This window comes from Mus pahari, chromosome 6 (genome assembly GCF_900095145.1).
Source record: "Mus pahari chromosome 6, PAHARI_EIJ_v1.1, whole genome shotgun sequence".
Lineage (NCBI taxonomy): Eukaryota > Metazoa > Chordata > Mammalia > Rodentia > Muridae > Mus > Mus pahari.
Window position 1 is genome coordinate 60619836 of NC_034595.1, and position 19651 is coordinate 60639486.

Sequence of the window (19651 nt, forward strand, 5' to 3'; positions counted from 1 at the left end):
AGGGGGAGTGGGTGGGTAGGTGAACAGGGTGTGTGGGGGAGAGAGTATAGGGGACTTTGGGGATAGCCTTTAAAATGTAAATGAAGTAAATACCTAATAAAAATTGGAAAAAAAATCAATTAAAAATTAAATTAATTTTAAAAATGTTCAAAGCAACAGTTTAATATGCCTTTGTTTTAGCAGTGCACACCTGTGGCTTTATCCTTGTACTTGATCTGGAATGAATGTTTTTCCTTCATCATAAATTTGTCCCATGCCAACCAAGGATGTTAAGAAATACTTCTGGGGCTGGTGAGATGGCTCAGGGTTTTAGAGAACTGACTGCTTTTCTAGAGGTCATGAGTTCAAATCTCAGCAACCACATGGTGGCTCACAACCATTCATAATGAGAAATAAACAAACAAACAAAAAACCCTATGGGCCAGATCAAGTAGGGGCCTGGAGCGAGCTGGGGCTTGGAGCAGGAGGGAAAAGGGAAGGGAAAAAAAGAAGAAGAAATATTTCTGTTATCGTTGCACTTAAGAGCCAAACCATGCCACACCTGTAGACATGGCATTTCCCATTGACCAGATAAGAAGACTAAGATGTGGAAAATCCTAACAAATAAAGGTCCGAGGGCTCGGAGGAAAAAAAAAAATTGTCCTAAGCCTATGTGTCTTTGTAGTATAATTCATGCGAGTTCATTGTTTTTCTTATAATGCAGCCTTTACTTACTATTCTATGCGGAGTGGACATATTTTATTCTTTATTCTAACTACTTCATCTTTCTGACAAAACAACTAAAATCATTTTCTTAAACTTTCTTCCTAAAATTATTTGTATCAAATTAGGAACTCTGAAGTCATTAATTTATCTAAACAGCATTACTTTATGGAAGTTCATCTTCATGTTAATCTGCAGGAAATTTGCCCAATAGGGTGGGCTGATGCCCAGGAATCATTAGGCTATGTAATAATGGCAGGAAATCTTATCAGCCATGAGAAGCCAATCCTAGGCCGAAGTCTTTAGAGCCATGCCTCTCCAGAGGTCACCCATCATAGGCATGCAGAATGGTGGGCCGTCTCCAGGAAAACTCACTTGTTTGCCCCAGCTTAGTAGGAGGATTATTCAGACATAAAATCCTTGAGGAAGTACTGAATTAGAAAGCTGTAAAAATTTTTTCCTATATTTTTATTTTAAATGCATGGGTGTTTGTCTGCATGCATATGCACTATGTGCATGTAGTGCCTGCGGGCGCAGGAAGGAGTCTGATCCACTGAGATAGGTATTACGGGAGGTTGTCAGGTGCTGTGTGAGTGCTGAAAATCAAACCAAGTTCCTCTGGAAGAACAGCTAGAATGTGAGCCATTTCTCCAGTTTCTGGGATGCATTAAATTTGAAATAAGATTTAAATCAAATTGAAATAACAGACCAAAAGAAAATCTACAGTGAATCTTTTAGGGCAGGGTGGTTCTCAACCTGTGGCTTATGACTTTGTGGATTTTAGGACTTAAGTAATGATCCTTTCACTGGGATTGCATATCAGATATCCTGCATGTCATTTCTTTGTATTATGACTCACAACTGTAGCAAAATTACAGTTAAAAAGCAGCAACAATATAATTTTATGGTTGGAGGTCACCACAATATGAGGAACTGCATTAAAGGGTCTCATCATTAGGAAGATTGAGAACCACTGCTTTAAGAGATAAAGTAAAAGTTTTTATGTGTAAGGAAAAAAAGATTAAAAAAGAACATCTATATAGACTGCATTCTGGTTACTAAGATCTGCTTTGTGAATGGATCTTCTTTTCATAAAACCATGAAAGAGATAATAGAAATTCATTCAAAGTTTATATACAGCTATTTAGGAGAAAATTGTAGATATATGTGTTTGGTACCATTTGAGATTTTAAGTATCCATTAGTGATCCTGGAACATGTATGATGGACCTGTTGTCCTTTGAACACACACACACAGAGAGAGAGAGAGAGAGAGAGAGAGAGAGAGAGAGAGAGAGAGAGAGAGAGAGATAGTTATTTAGCCTAAAAAAAATACAGACTCAAAAAAAAAAAAATCTCAAGACTGAATAATAAAAGAAAATTCTACATGCCTACCACCAGTTGAACCAGCACTATTTGTTGAAAATGCTATTATCTTTTTTCCACTGTATGGTTTTGATTTCTTTGTCAAAGATCAAGTGATCATAAGTATGTGGGTTTATTTCTGGGTCTTCAATTCTATTCTGTTGATCTTCCTGCCTGTCTCTGTACCAATACCTATGATTTTTATCACTATTAGTCTGTAGTACAGCTTGAGGTCAGGAATGGTGATTCCCCCAGAATGGTTTTCACTATCCTGGCTTTTCTTGTTATTCCAGATATATTTGAGTATTGCTTTTTTTTTTTCTTTTCTTTTTTTTAAAATTTATTTATTTATTATATGTAAGTACACTGTAGCTGTCCTCAGATACTCCAGAAGAGGGCGTCAGATCTTGTTACGGATGGTTGTGAGCCACCATGTGGTTGCTGGGATTTGAACTCCAGACCTTCGGAAGAGCAGTCGGGTGCTCTTACCCGCCGAGCCATCTCACCAGCCCAAGTATTGCTCTTTTTTTTTTTTTATCTCTGTGAAGAACTGAGTTGGAATTTTGATGGGGATTGTAGTGAGTCTGTAGGTTGCTTTTGGTAAAACAGCTGCTTTAACTATGTTAATCCTGCCAATCCATGAGCATTGGAGATCTTTCTATCTTCTGAGATCTTCTTCAATTTCTTTCTTCAGAGACTCGAAGTTCTTGTCATACAGATCTTTTCATCCACTCTTATCTCCTTGTACAAGGCTCAAGTCCAGTTGTATCAGGGACTGTCACATAAAACCAGATATGCTGATTCTAATAGAAGAGAGAGTGGGAAAGAACCTTAAATACATTGGCGCAGGGGAAATTTTCTTGAACAGAACACCAATGGCTCATGAAAAGATCAACAATTGACAAATAGGACCTCATAAAATTGAAAAGCTTCTGTGAGGCAAAAGACACTGTCAGTGGGACAAAATGGCAGCCCACAGATTGGGAAAAGATCTTTACCAACCAAAGTATATAGAGAACTCAAGAAGTTAGACTCCAGAGAACCAAATAATCCTATTAAAAAATGGGGTATAGAGTTATACAACAACTTCTCAACTGAGGAATCTCAAATGACTGAGAAGCACTTAAAGAAATATTCAACATCCTTAGTCATCAGGGAAATGCAAATCAAAACAACCCTGAGATTCCACCTCATACCAATCTGAATGACTTAGATCAAAAACGCAGGTGACAGCAGATGCTGGTGAGGATATGGAGAAAGATGAATACTCTTCCATTGCCACTGGGACTGCAAGCTGGTAAAACCACTTTGGAAATCAATCTGGCAGTTCCTCAGAAAATGGGAAATAGTTCTACCTGAAGACCCAGCTATACCACTACATAGTGAATTTATAGCTTACGTTGCATGAGACCCCTTTTAGCACCTTCACACACACACACACACACACACACACACATTCAAATCAAATAACCTCTTCCTGATATTACAACAGACATATATGCTACTCAGACATAATCAAGCACCTAAAAATGAACTCATAAGTTTACCGAAAGCTTGAGAGTGAGTATTTCTAGTTTTAAAACTTGGTAAGGAGAACATAAGAGTCACAAGGTAGATGTTTATGGCATTGCACCAGAGGTAAACATGTTATGGAGTCAGTTGTGTCCTCATCATCTTGTGGGGTTTTTGTTATTTATTTATTTTTTTTCCCGAGACAGGGTTTCTCTGTATAGCCCTGGCTGTCCTGGAACTCACTCTGTAGACCAGGCTGGCCTTGAACTCAGAAATCTGCCTGCCTCTACCTCCCAAGTGCTGGGATTAAAGGTGTGCGCCACCACTGCCCGGCTGTCATCTTGTTTTTAATGCTTATCCTAGTCATTATATATAAACTTGTTAGCCATGCTCTGTCCAACAACCCATCTCCTTATACATATTAATTCCCATCAGTGCCCAATCCTAGTGTAATACCCGTTATACTGCACACTGGTTAAATAGTTCTTTGAAAGTATCCCAGTTGATACTTTCAAACTGGGTTTGCTTTTTATGAACTCAACGTTCATGTGTTTGACAAGCTCACACCATTTATTTCTTTCCTATTTGGACAACTTTTATTTCTTTCATAGGTTAGGATTTTTATGAACTCTCGCTTTTCACCATTTTAAAAATACTTATTTTTATGTCATCATTAACCTTACTATCTGCATTGGTTAATTTAGAGGTTTATTCACTATCTGAGTTTGTATTTTATCCATTATTTTGGATCTACTACTTCTAACTATTGTAATAATGATATATCAGGCATAGGTCTTTCTTGTTTTTTGTTTTGTTTTGTTTTGTTTTTGTTTTTCCTCATTTCCAGCTCTATTAGTCTTTTCTCAGTTCATCTTAAAACTAAACAAAACTGACAACAAAAAACTGCAGATGGCTCAACAGGAAAAGGTCTTTGCTACTAAGCCTAACAACTTGAGTTTTATCCCTGAGACCCACACAGTAGAAATAGAGAATCAGCTCCTAGAAGTTTTCTTCTGACTTCTCTATGTGAACTGTGGCACATATGGCTTGGCATGCATGTGTACACACACACACACACACACACACACACACCACATCAAATTAAATAAATCCTACAAATCTAGCTCCCCTCAAATGAAATCTTTTCTTTTTCAGTAAGCTACACTAGAAAATTCTCTACTTCCTTATCTTCTATTGAATTTATTCACCACTGGCTTCTTACCATATGACTAAAATTGAATCCATCTATTGAAGTTAGGTTATATTAATAATTTTTGTAAGGTAGCATGTTATGTCCTGTCCTTGAATTTTCACAGAACTTTAGGTATTTGAATTAGTCACATATTGCAATTACAGTGTTCTGTGTACTGTACAGTGAAGACAGATTCATGAGCAATATTATATGGTATGTAGCTCTAACTCTTTTGATTATAAATTAAGGTTTCTTTGGTTGGTTGTGGGCTTTTTTTCATAGTTACCTTTTTAAGGTAAATGTAACTTTTAAAAATTAAGCTTCAAAAATCTGTGTACACAGATAAGTATAGGCCACAGCCACAGCAAAATCTCTCCTTTCAAGAGATAGAGAGAAAACCATTATCGAAAACCACAACAAATCAAAAGAATCACAGAGATCAAGTGGCCTTGTGGAGCCCAGTCCCAACTGATCCATCCCCACAAGGACTCCTTATACCTCAGGGGCCAGAGTGGAAGACAATTGAAAGATGAGTGTCAGAGGAACAGGGATTTTCTGTGAGAATTTTGTCTCCTTGAAATATCAGAGAATTTACAGCAATGTTGTACATGGCTGCCTAAACAAGACGTGAGTGAGGATGATACCAGGTGACATGCTAACAGGAAAGGGGAAATCTCATGGAGCTTCAACCCTAGACCAAGAACTCTAAGCAAATAAGGAACGCCATCTTCTCAGGAAAGAGCACCCAAATAGTTTATCCAATATCAAGTGCTCAACTCTGAAATCATATTCATATAAGTAACAGATGGATTCATTGATTTTATTCATGTATTTAAGAATGCATATCTATATATGTAGCAATAAGAATTCATGAATATGAGAGAGAGAGAGAGAGAGAGAGAGAGAGAGAGCGAGCGAGAGACAGAGACAGAGACAGAGAGACAGAGAGAGCGAGAGTGGGAACATGTATAAAACCAGTGAGGGGGTAGATGGGAAAGGCTGGAGGAAAGAAAGGGAGGGGGAAATGATGTAATTATTTTTAATTTCAAATAAATTTTTCTTGAAAAGCTTTTTTTTATATACAGTATATTCTGATCAGCTTCACCTCCAATCCCTAGATCCTTCTCATCTACTGAACTTCACACTTTCTTTCTCTTTAAAAATTAAAAAGTAAACAACAAAAACAAACAAAACAAGAAACACAAGCACAGCCAACAAAATGGAAGTCACAATATATAAAAAAAGAACACTAAGACAAAAGATGCCTAAGCAAAGTAATCTTGAGACAAAAGGTCTATAAATTAGTATTGACTATCTATGTCTGTCCATGAGGTCTACCCTAAAGTGTGGTTGGTATATCCACTGAAACTCTATTGGAGAAAACTGTTTTTCTTTCCAAATGGGTTCCAATTGCAGATAGCTTCTTGGTTTGAATGAGAGCCTGTGACCCCTCACAATGCTGGGGCTCTGGCTTGAACATGTTCAGACACTGTGCATACATTCTTCTTTGGTGTCTCTGCATATATGCATAATTTCTGCTGTATCTGGAGGACATGGTTTCCTCTATCACCCCTTACTCTTAGAATCAGTCCATGTCCTCTTTGGAGTAGACTTCTCAGCTCTGAGGGGGAGGTTTTGATGAAGAGATCCCATTCAGGACTGAGTGTTCCAGGGTCTCTCACTCTTTGCACATTTTGTTCAGTTATCATCTCTGTTTTAATTCCCATTCAAGATGAAGTTTCTCTGATGATAGCTGAATGAAGCACTGATCTTTAGGTATAGCAGAATGTTATTATGAGTCATTTTATTGCTATGTCTCTTTAGCAGAACAGTAGTGTCCTCTAGGCCCAGGGCTTATTTGGTCTCAAGTTTTTGTCCATCTTAACAGTGTCAGGCATAAGTTCCATCTAACAAGAGAGGACTCAAAATCCAATCTCTGCTACACCCAGAATCCACCATTCAGTTTGCTTTTCTTAATTCCGTAGTTTTAAATATCAAGTTCTTTGCTAGATTTTTCCCAGATAGTGTGCAACTCTTCTCAGTACCAGTGTTTCCAAATGTGTTCTGCAGCATTGAAATCTGTCTTTGAGTCTGCATTACATACACATACTGTGTGGTGCTTTGATGTCTAAATCACATAATAAGTTTTCTGCCAAAGGGAACATCTGCTTCACTTTGTTTTGTTTTAATGCTAAGTATTAGTTCTAAATTTTTATTTCAAACAACTTGGCCATCATCTCCTCCTGGAAGTTTTCCTGATCTACTTGATAGCCTTAAATATCTGTTTTATAACACTCATGGCTCAGCATTGTAATTGTCTTCATAAATCATATACTGCTGCGTGTTTTCTTTTGAATGAATTTAGAGAATGTAATGGAGATTTGCAAAGTGAACAAGTTAATAGAACAGACAAAACATAATCTAAAATTTTCTTAGTTATTTTTAAAATCTTAATAAATTCTCAAGATTCAAAGAATTTTATTGCAACTGTAACAGATACCAAAAGATTATCTATTCTCATCAGCAAATATTAATTGGGGGAAAAGATTGTTTATCTCATTTTTTTTTTTTTTTAAGAAAAGAGCTTTTCCTAACCTGTTAGGTAGCTGATAAGAAAATGTGAAGAGATTGGTAGTTCCTTATACATAATTAAGCAGCTCATTCTTGCAGATACTTCAATAATTCATATTTGAAATATACTTTTTTTTCAATAAAATTGGCTTTTTAGATACCTCCATTTAAAGATGTTGTATTTGTATTATTTCATTTTCCGAGATTCTAAGGAAATTCCATGCTTTGTGTAAAAACTATATACTGTGTCATAGAGAAAATTAAGCCATTGTTTATGAAGTGAGGCTCTGTTTTTTGAGGAAGTGGTATTAAAGACTCCTTTTGGAGAAACACCGTAGATATAAGACAATAAGAGAAATGAAGTAAAAATTAAAGAAAGAAAAGAAAAGAAAGCAATGTATATGGGATATTGCTTACTCCCAGTTTTCTGTGTTCCTCAACCTTCATTCGTAATCTGATGCTTCTTGGAGCGGTAAATATTACTCAGCAAAGCTAGTGAGAGTAGTGTGGATGTTTTCAGTTTAATCCTCGGTACCTTTTTACTTGCCTATGAATCTGACTATACACGGGAAAGGAACATGCAGCCTACCTTGCAGATTCTGTCCTTGCGCTTCTTTACGCCTCAAAGTTTAGGCAGCTTCGTGTTAGAGATACTTGACTGGATGAAACACATGGGGAATCAAAAGCGTCTTATACAGTGGTTTTCAGGTTTTCTAGTGCAGCAACCCTTTCCTCATGTTGTGGTGACACCAAGCATGACATTTATTTCATTGCTACTTCATAACTGTAAGTTTGCTACTGTTGTAAATTGTAACTATCTGATATGCAGAAGGCGACCCCTGTGAAAAAGTCATTGAACCACCAGGCTGAGAAACACTGATTTTATAGTAGATGTTCATCTTAGTGTATTGTTTTGAAGAGGATCTCTACCAATTTGCTTCAAAATGGACACGAGGATCTGAGGTTATAGGTTCTTGAAACCGTGTCTGAGGACCTGAGTTCCATCCCTGGCACCCACATGGGAGGGAGGGGGAAAAGGAGGGAGGGAGAGAGAGAGAGAGAGAGAGAGAGAGAGAGAGAGAGAGAGAGAGAGCGCTAACTTTCAAATATTTTTTCTTTCTGACTTCCACATGTGCACCATGGTACATGCATGTACATATACACACATAGATAAACAGATAGACGGATGATTCTTTTTAATGGAAAAGAGTTTTGAATTTTAAAAAATGAGATACTTTAAACCAGGGGGAGATCTTGACTTTGTAGAACAAAATTCTAAGGCTAATTAGGATGCATACAATCCTAATCATTACTTTTACATATTAAAAAGTAAGGCTTTTATAATGAATAGTAGAATCTTAAAATGTTTCAGCAGTTCTTTTAAATGTGTCCTCAGTCTGTTAAATGGATACAAAGAAGAACGGGCAGGGTGGCAACATTTTTCAGTGAATAAAGACAATTGCTGCCACATCTACCACTCAGGTGTATGCACACACACACTCTACCTCTACACACAATATTAACTTTAATTTTAAGTTAAACTCTTATGTTAAATAGTTTCTAGTATATTATAACTTAAGTACATAGCACCGTATTTTAGAAGGTAAAAAAATTATTTCCTGAATAATTTTTGTGGGCCATTTGTAGAACAAAGCATTGCCATTTAGCCAATTGCTGTGCTTGGACCTTCATCTTAGACAAGACCTAAACATTTATTGGTACTCATTACCCAGTTCAAATGTCTTCAATCTTAACATTTTAGAATAGTATCTTAATCTAGAGAATAGCAGACAGGTTTTTATTTTGAAGCTGATATTTTTAATATGTTAAACTTCGACATGTTGTTGATACAGAGTAAGTAGGATATGTTTATCAGTGGCAGTCACATAGTAAATCCTCAATAACAGCCTACTGAATTAAAACATGCTACTATTTTACATGTTTTAGTAGCCTTCAATTTACATTGAACTTTCATACATGTCTGTTTTATGTATCTCCTAATGACACTGTAAGGATAAGATACCAATGTCTGTCTTACTGAGAATTACTGCAGTCAGGAAATGACAAGTCTGAATGCTGCCTTGTTTCTGCTTTCCAGATTCACATAGTGTGTGCCTTTCGAGAGACTCACAGCTTAAATTTGTCTGAGTTTCTAGTTGTACCCATTGGTCATTTATTTGTGTACTATACACTAGTATACCACAGAAATCTCTATCTTTGTTGAGCTTGTAACTGCCCTTCATTTTGTTTAGAAATGTTTGTGAGCTTTAAAATGAAAAGTTTTAAATTAAAAAAAATAAGCTTTACTTTAGTAGATAGTTTCATACTTGGAAGTTTTTATTTTATTGCAGTTATATAACTTTAGAATTTTATATGTTAAAATCAATCTCAATCTAATTAGGACTTTCCTTAAATAGCAAAGCACGGATGTTCATATGGTTAGTGATAGTGATGGAGATGACTTTGAAGATGCTTCAGAATTTGGAGTCGATGACGGAGAAGTATTTGGCATGGCATCATCTACCCTGAGAAAATCTCCAATGAGTGAGTATTTGTAGCTCTTTGGGACAAGCATCATAATTCTCCCTTCTAGAATTAAACCTACGAAGAATAGTGGACTTTAAAACCCCTTTCTGTAAGTTTAGAAATAGACTTGCTTCATTAGAACTATACTCTTTTGAATTCTGATTTTTTACTAAGCCTCCAGATTTTCAAAACACTTGTAAAAATGACAAAAGTGTGTAGTAAACATTTCAGTGTATAATTAGTTTCAGTTCTATTTATTTTTTTCTTGAAAGTTGATTGACAAACAGCGTACTTTCTGTAGTACTTGTTCACCATTTCTCAGAGATGTCAGTGTGAAGATGAATAGTAATATTACCATTACCATTAACAAAGTAGAATATATGTGCTATCTTTCTCATTTTCACTTATGAGATGCATGATAGAGAATAAGAAAGGATGCTATATGCAAAATGATTTCTAACGTAAATCCTTTTTGTGGCCTATTCACTTGGTAAAATTGCGCCTACTTTTGACAGAAATTGATATAATAGTTACATAAATTTGGCAATTTTCCAATTAGGAAATTCTTTTAAAAATATTATATAATTTAATCACAAGATATCTATATTAAGAAAATTGAAATCCTAGTTGACACTGACATTTAAATTATTTAGATGCCTAATAGGATTGTATCTATTCATTGGAATTTTCTTAATGATTCTTTTTTATTCTGCTTAATAAAATCTACTAATGTATATTAAAAATGTCCCGTCAGATATATCGCAGAAGCTAAACTTAATTTTATTTCCTCCTTATTGATTAAATATATTTCTTATATGTGGGATTAGATGTTATGTGGTTTGTTTTTTGTGTCTATTTGTTTTGTTTTTTTTGTTTTTGTTTTTTCTTTTGTTTGTTTTTTAGTGCCAGAAAACGCAGAAAATGAAGGAGATGCCTTATTACAATTTACAGCAGAGTTTTCTTCAAGGTAGGGTTAGGATATTAACTATAAAATTAATGTTTTCTTATACTACTGTGATTCTTTTTTTTTTTTTTTGGTGTAATTTTAATTAGAAATTGTTTAACATTTCTCCATAGAGTATTCAAAGGATTTCTATATCAATTCATACAGTACTAGTAGAGAAAGACATACTATTCAGTGTGATATAATTACCAAACCATTTGTGGCAATGCAGAAATGTAGTTTATCCCTGTATCTTTATAAAAAGGACAAGGATATATCATACTAATTTTTAGTATATTCTGGAACAAACAAAAAGCATTTACTCAATAGTAAATTAAAAGATAATTAAAATGTAATGTAAGTGAATTTTTCTTTTAACTTTTGTTTTTGGACTTTTTAGCATTTCTTTTTAAGACTTTTCATAAGTTTTTAATATATTTTGGAGTTTACTGAAGTATATAAAGATAATGTTTAATTTTCAGTCTGATATAAATGATATTCCTCTTTTAGTGTTAATACTATACTATGGAAACATAAGAATCAGCCTTCTTCTTCTGTGATAGTATTACCAAATAAATTAATTAAAATGAGGAAAAAGTTAATGTAACTCCAAAGTCTAACAAAATTAATTAGCCAAGAAGTGCTTCCTGTGCCATAGTTTCTTATTTTTAAAAATTCCAGTGTTCTAATATATTTGTACAGACCAAGAAGAATTTTTAAAATTCACAGATGTCATTCAGACATTAAAACAGGTTAATTGGGTTTTGGTCTGTATTAGATATTAGCCACAACATTTACTTATCAGTCATTTAATTCAATTCGTATGACTTTGGTATGAATTTCAAACATTTCTTTATTAATATACATAATTTTTCCTATAGATATGGTGACTGCCATCCTGTATTTTTTATTGGCTCATTAGAAGCTGCTTTCCAAGAGGCCTTCTATGTGAAAGCCCGAGACGTGAGTACAGTTTTTTGTATTCTTGTACTGTATTTTTTACCCCCTGATATGAGACTGTTTAATATTTTTTTACAATCTTTAAGATTGAAGTCTTGATTTTGTTTACATTCTTCTGCTAACCTAATCTTCATCAAGATGCCCATCTCGATTGGGGCATTATATGTTGTCTTTTGCCTTCTCAGAGAGACTTGTAACCTGGGTCATATTGGAGTTGTTGGACATGCTTATAAGGAGCTAGGCTGTATGTTCATATTGTCAGTTTTATGAATGAAAACTTCCTGATAGAGATTTATTCTTAGACCTTTTCCAAAGTGCTTTTTCCTTTTGAGTAGCCCTCATGTATCTGTGAAAACTATATCCCAATGCCCCCAGTGCATGTCTAAAATCTTACAGGGCCAAGTATACAGATTCAGCATCCTTAACCTAAAAATCATAATCCATCCTGCTCCAAAGTACAAATTGTTTCAGCCACATGAGTCTCAAAACTTGAATTTCCAGTATTTGAATTAGGGACAATCAAACAAGAAAGACTATGCAAACATTCCAAAGTCTAAAAGAATTAAACATCTTCTGCCATACTTCTGTCCCAAGCACTTTACATAATAACTCCCTATTCATACAGTTCTAGGATGAGGTGAGAGGTTGATGTTTTGTTTTGCTTTTTTGTTGGGGGGGGGCAGGGTTGCTGTACTTGTTTTGTCATGGAATTTTTCTTTGTGATTTGATGGTTTTTGTTTGTTTGTTTTGGCTATTCTGTGAATTGGGCCTACTTGCTGTAAGGCCTACTGTCTGGATTGGAGCCCCAGCAACACCTCTGACCCCTTTAGCTTTTAACTTCCAGAAAGGATCTCACTGAGTTATCAAACTGCCCTCAGCTCACTCTTGTTGCCTAAGCTGACCTTAAGCTATCTTCTCCCACCTTCGTTTGATTCTGATTAAAGACGCTAAGAGAAATAAAAAGAAAAAAAAAAAAAAGACGCTAAGAGAGTAAGAACAAGTAATTAAGAATTGGAGAGATGAATCCACAGTTAAGAATGTATACTGACTGCTCTTAATACAGAAGTAGAGTTTGGTTCCCAGAACCCATATTAGGTGCCTTTTACTAAGCTAATGATAAAATAAAACAATTACAGCAATATTCTGCAATAAAAGTTAGGTAAATACATATTTTTCCCTCTTAAAATACTTTTATGTGTTTACATTTTCACTTCAAGGACACGTTTTACAGCACATTTGAACAACTAGCAGCACTCGTCTTGTTCTTTAGGGATTATCATGAAGTAAACAAGGCTTGCTTAAAGACAAGCACTGCAGTGCCATGCCAGTTTAAGTTCTAAACAGGCTAACTGCTAACTTTCCAGTGGATTGGTACTATACGCACGGTGGATACCTGTACTAAGAGTTGACACAGAGAGCCTTGCTTCCCCCTCTGCCGTACTTACGGGGGTGACAGGCTGCCTAGGTATCCCAGTCTTTCCCATGGGTGGCAGAGATCAGACCTATGTATGTTTGCTCAACCATCTCCACAGGCCTCAGATCAGTACATTTTTATGATAAATTTTTATTTTAATCACTTTCAGATTGAAAATGGAAAATACTAACAAGCAGAAAATAATTAAAACTACATTATTCAGAACTTAGGATGTAACTTTCTGATACAGTTATGTGCTTCACATACATGAGGTCCTAGTTTAATTTCCAACTCATACATACAAAACAGTATTTTTTTAAATTTAATTTTTACACTCCATATACCATTCCCTGCGCCCTCCTTTCACCCTCTGTTCCACATCCCACACCTCCTCCCCACCACACCCCTTCTCCACATGGATGCCCCTATCCCCCACCCCATCTGACCTCTAAACTCCCTGGGGCCTCCAACCTCTAAGGGTTAGGTGCATCATCTTTGAATGAACACAGACCCGGAAGTCCTCTATTATATGTGTATCGGGGGCCTCATATCAACTGGTGTATGCTGTCTGTTTGGTGTTCCACAGTTTGAGAGATCTCGGGGGAATCCAGATTAATTGAAAGCCCTTCTCTCCTCATCGTCTTTCAGCCTTTCCTAATTCAACAAAAGGGGTCAGCTGGTTCTGTTCATTGGTTAGGTGTAAATATCTGCATCTGACTCTTTCAGCTGCTTGTTGGGTCTTTCAGAGGGCAGTCATGATAGATCCCTTTTTGTGAGTGCTCCATAGCCTCAGTAATAGTGTCAGGCTTTGGGACCTCCCCTTGAGCTGGATCTCACTTTGGGCCTGTCGCTGGACCTTTTTCTCCTAAGGCTTCTCTCCATTTCAATCCATGTAATTCTTTCAGACAGGAACAGTTATGGGTCAGAGATGTGACTGTGGGATGGCAACTCCATGCATGTCCTTTTGGGTCTGAGTTACCTCACTCAGGATGATATTTTCTAGTTCCATCCATTTGCCTGTAAAACTCAAGATATTCTCGTTCTTAATAGCTGAATAGTATTCCATTGTGTAAATGAACCACATTTTCTATATCCATTCTTCTGTCATGGGACATCTATGTTTTTTTTCCAGCTTCTGGCTATCACAAATAAGACCGCTATGAACATAGTGCAACACATGCCCTTGTGGCATAGTGGGTCATCTTTTGGGTATATTCCCAAGACTCAACACATAGTGAAAATTTCATACAGACTTTAATATTTACAACAACTAAACTTTTGAAGTTTAAAATTTTAAACTTTACAAAAACATTTAGGATATCTTATATATTTGTTAGGCTTTGACCAAACCATTTCAAAGCAAATTAATACTCCTTAAATCTTATGCATACATTTTTCAAAACAATGCATTTCTCCTACTTAGTCACAATATGGCTGTCACTTAAAAAAATATGTGATCATTCCAAAATTTCAGTTCCCCAGTCAACATAGATCCTTTTTCAGTTTCATTTCAAAAGTTTCTGTGTATGCCTTTCATATATGGCTTTAAATGCTGATGCTTAAATATGGAGTTTATTGCCAACAAAAGAACTTTTATTAAATTGTCATGTAGATTTATTCAGACAGATAATCTCCGGAGGAATATAAGCTCTTACTTATTAACTCATGGATATTTCTAATGAAACTATTGATCGTTTGCTTTTATTAGTTAGTGTCTAGGTGTTTTAGCAGAGGCAATTCACTGATACATATAATTAAATGTTTTGCTTAATAGAGTCATATCAGCATTTACTAACCTCTCAGACCTGCTCAGTTGTTCATCCTTCCCTTCTTAAGCTTTGTTCACTCCTCTTTTCCAATTTGGATAAATTGTTCCCAATTATTCTAAATTAGTACACTTTTTACCGTTATCAAATAAGTTTTATTTTACCCTTTTTTCCAGGTGGCAGACTTGCTTTGAAGTCTGATCTTTCTGCTTCTGCCTCCCAAGTCCTAAGAACTCAGGCACATTCCACTATGGCTAACCTATTTACTTTCATATAGTTCTTGACAGCATAGGAATAGTAATACTGCTTCATATTTCTATGATATTATGGATTTATAAATCCCTTCCTGAACAGTGTTAAACACTAATGAGATAGGGTTATTTAGTATTTCTATTCTCATCTTAAAGATGAGAAAACTCAGGGGGAAAAAAACAGTATTACTTTTCCAAAGATACATCGGTAGTAAATAGTAGAAGTCCAGTAAAAGATCATGCTTTTCAACAAAGGCAAGAAGGGTGTGTGCTGTACCGTTACATGCAGACATCTCTCCTCTCTTCTGCACTGCAGTACACAGTTACCAAAGTCCATCTCTCTTTTTCAGATTTTACATCTCCAAGTTAGGACAAACCTTTTTTTCTTTTTCTTTTTTTCTTTTATTTCTCAGTCATTTTTAAGAAAACAATTTGCTGATGTTTAGACATTTTAAGGCAAGTGTGACTGTTACTGTGGCACTTTGCTTAAATTTCTTTCCTCTTAAATATCATGTTTAATTTAAACTTTAGGAGGCACATTAATTTTACCAGGGCAACCGATGAGCCTCAAGCACCAGCTTTCTTCACTTGAATTGAGAAATTGAGTTCCAAGAGTAAATAAAAACAAGATTGAAGGTTTAAATCCTCTACTAGGCTTTTTGAACTTATATACTCATTAAATGTTTATTGGAGTGGTAGGATTACAAAGGATTTAGGGAGCTTCATCAACTGGTATATAGTTAATCACTAAGTAAAACACTACATTTGATAAAGTGTTTCTCACGATGCCACATTCAATCCATCTTAATGAAAACTGCTTCCAACTGATTTGATTTGAGAGCCCTTGTTGGTGAGAGTATTCAGTCTTTTCTTGAGAACTTTACAGTACTGGCTGATGCAGTTCCAGTTTGTTATGGATTCTTATATTTTTTACTGACTTCTCATAACACCTTCATCAGCTTTATAGCCGCTCTTGCTTTTAACTATGAAGTATGATCATTCAGTTAAGAGTTAGAAATATTTATCACATGTCTACTTAGTGCCTGAGAGATTTCCTTAGTCTGACAAATTCAGAGGTTAGCTCGTTACAGAAGACATTATACACAGATCCCTATTGTATAATGGAACTTAAAAGCAATAAGAACAGGAACTTTTTCTACATATAGAGAGGGCCCAGGGAAGATTTTTAGAATCTCACTAGATTTTAAATCTGAATCTTAATGAGATGGGTTCTCAGGTTATAACCTAGGTCGGTCTCAAACTTGAGATCATCCTACTTCAGCTGAGACTGCAGACAAGTGTAGACCCAGCTCTGACTAGAATCTTAGATAAAAAATGTATGGGCAAATAACAGAATTTTTTGTAGGATTGGAGATTTTTAAAGTTATGCCAATGTAAGATAATATGAGAAAACCGTAAACAGCTTGATGTTATTGGGACAAAACCCAAAGTGCTAGTTAGAGTTATGTTACAGGTATAAAGCTGGGAAAACCAGTGGACTCGGTCCTTAATGACATTTTCTGAAGAGTTCCCACTGATCGTTCATAATTATGTTGGGAGTTTTTGAAGATGATTCTCCCAGTAAATCTCTATCTTTTCCTCCTGCTGCCTCTGATGACTTTTCTTATACTATACCACAAAATGTTCCCTGAAGAATGAGTGAGGATTCTTAGTAACTGAAAAGTCAACAGTAAGAAAATCCCCCTGGCAGAGTTTATCTTCAATGTGAAGGGTCTTTTCTTTTCCAGGCATCACTCTTAAGAGAGTGGGCTTTATATCAAATCTAGTTGCAGTTCTTAAATTTGACATCACATCCAGAACTTTTTTTATAAATGCTATGCATTATTTAAGGAAACCTGTGCCCAGGTCCCTATTTTTGTTTAGTAGCTCTGTTGCCCCAAATAACAGCCTACAGCCTGTCTTTAAACTTTATGAATGTCAACAGAATGTAGATGATGGTGGTATTTACTTTCTATGGTAACTTGAGAATTAATTGGGATGATTTCCATAAGTACCCTGGACCATGTAAAATAAGAAAACACTTTTCTCATTGACTTTATGGGATATCCCTGAAAGTAATTTCAGGACTTCAAGAACCTTGTGAATACCCCAACCCCAAGTTGAATATTTCTCATTAACAGTGTTTCTTTATCCTATTTTTATTATATTTATTTTTTTTAATTGGGTACTGTTTAGGAACTACCATTTCTACTGCCCCCATCTGAAAGAAACCTAACTATCATCATTGATTAGTATCTTTTAAGAAATACTAAATCTGTACAATTCTGTTGTTAGTTTTAGTATAACTAAAGCGTAGATACTTTCATATCCTACCATTGAGAAAACCAAGGAAACTGACTTCTTTTCTTTTTTGAAAAATATGCATAGTCTGCTTATTTTGATTTTCTTTCTACTGAATTTTTAAAATTGCTATTGAATTCCTTAAAGACCAGGCAGTGTCTTAGAAAGTAATTTTAAGTGACAGAGAAGATAGCATTCTTCACACTTACCTTGCTTATATATTTTAGAAAAATGTTTTTCAACATACAAGTACTGTTTGGTATATAAAATAATAATAATATAGATGCATCTTAATTAGAAATAAAAGGTACAGTTCCTTCTGGTCTATGACAGTGCCGTGAGCAGACCTTGGGCGATAGCTCCGCAACCAGTCCCACAGCACACAGACTCAAAGGCTCTCTAACATGCCCAGGATCACAAGACTCAGTGGCTTGATCACAGCAGGATCCCAGGATCCCTGAAGCAGCTTGACTCCCAGGAGTTCTGACACACCTAGGATATCATCATACAGATAGGAAGGAAATCCAGAGAGTCATGGAGGTATTTTAAAACCTTGCAATTACCAAAGTTAAATTGAGATCAGATAAATAATTGAAACAGAAATGTATCCCCCCCCCCAAGTGAAATGCAAGTAGCAATGAAAAGTCTACCAAAAGTCTACCAACTAAAGAAAGCACAGGGCCAAGATAGTTTTTAGTGCAGTAATTCTACCAGACTTTCACAGAAGAGTCAATGCCAATAAGCCTCAAATTATTCCACAAAATAGAAACTGAACAAACATTGCCCATTTCATTTTATGAGGCCACAGTTCCTCTGATATCCAAACCACATTAAAGGGCCAACAAAGAAACAATTAACAGATCTCCCTCATGAATATAGATGAAAAATACTCAAGCCGGGCGTGGTGGCGCACACCTTTAATCCCAGCACTTGGGAGGCAGAGACAGGCGGATTTCTGAGTTCGAGGCCAGCCTGGTCTGCAGAGTGAGTTCCAGGACAGCCAGGGCTAAACAGAGAAACCCTGTCTCAAGAAACCAAAAAAATAAAACTACTCAATAAAATACTTGCAAAACTTAATTTATGAACAAATCACAAAAGATCATCCACCATTCTCAAGTAGGCTTCATCCCATAGATGCAGAGGTGGGTCAGCATATAAAAATCAATAATTGTAATCTGCCATATATACATACTGAAAGATAAAGAAACAAAACAAAAAACATGATTATCTCATTAGATGCAGAACAGGCCTTTGACAAAAGCCAACACTCCTTCATGATTTATGGTGGCTGAGTCAGGTAAATGTTTAAGGCCTGGCACTGTAGTACATATGTGGAATCCTAATTCATAGTAAGTGGAGAAAGAAAGATTACAAGTTCAGGATTTTTGTAAAATATTTAAGTTTGGAAATAACTTTGTATACATGAGACTTTAATCTTAAAAAACAACAGAATAAAGAAACAAACAGCTGATATGTTTTATATAAACACAGTCATACCAACAAAATATGTTGTTCTATTATTAGATGTTTTTTGCTAAACATTATGTTAGCACCATTTAGAATGTCATTAATTCTTATACTTGGTTATCAATTCTAATTAAAAGTTTAATCATCACAGTTCTCATATTGCAATTGTTTAATAAAAAACATTAGTTTTATGATATGTTTGTTTAAAGTTTTCTTTGTAATTTATTGTGATTTCAACATCTTGGATGTTGTTTGCTTTCAGTAGGTGAACATTAAAAATATCAGGCAGAATTGTTTTTGAAACTAACGTATATACTCTCCTTTATTATCACCAAGTTGCAGCTGAAAAGTACCATAATAATGAATATACCTTGGTATTGTGATTACATCTCTTTAATAACGGGCAAGCTATCTGAATAGAATGTTAGTGACAATCTGTTGGCTTGTTTACTTGGTACACATATGCACATAAGGGACCAGTAGAGCTAAACCAGATGTTTAGGGAGACAGGTCATAGAAATCCATGAACACCAACAAAAGATATATATATATATATATATATATATATTGCTGCTGTTACTGTTGTTAATCAGTGGTTTGTTTTTGATAGATTTTGAAGAGGAGGGTATTATTGTCAGAACTATAGATAGGAATGAATGATAAAGTAGCAGTTCATAGAAAA

General features: G+C 35.4%; 1 protein-coding gene across 1 annotated transcript in view; it reads left to right on the plus strand.

The window, feature by feature from the left end:
* Faf1 (Fas associated factor 1) overlaps positions 1-19651 on the plus strand; it is a 307082-nt gene that overhangs the window by 171904 nt on the left and 115527 nt on the right. The window contains exons 10-12 of the mRNA XM_021200199.1: positions 9759-9885; positions 10771-10834; positions 11692-11773. Coding sequence (XP_021055858.1) covers positions 9759-9885; positions 10771-10834; positions 11692-11773 — 273 coding nt within the window. The remainder of the gene's footprint in view (positions 1-9758; positions 9886-10770; positions 10835-11691; positions 11774-19651) is intronic.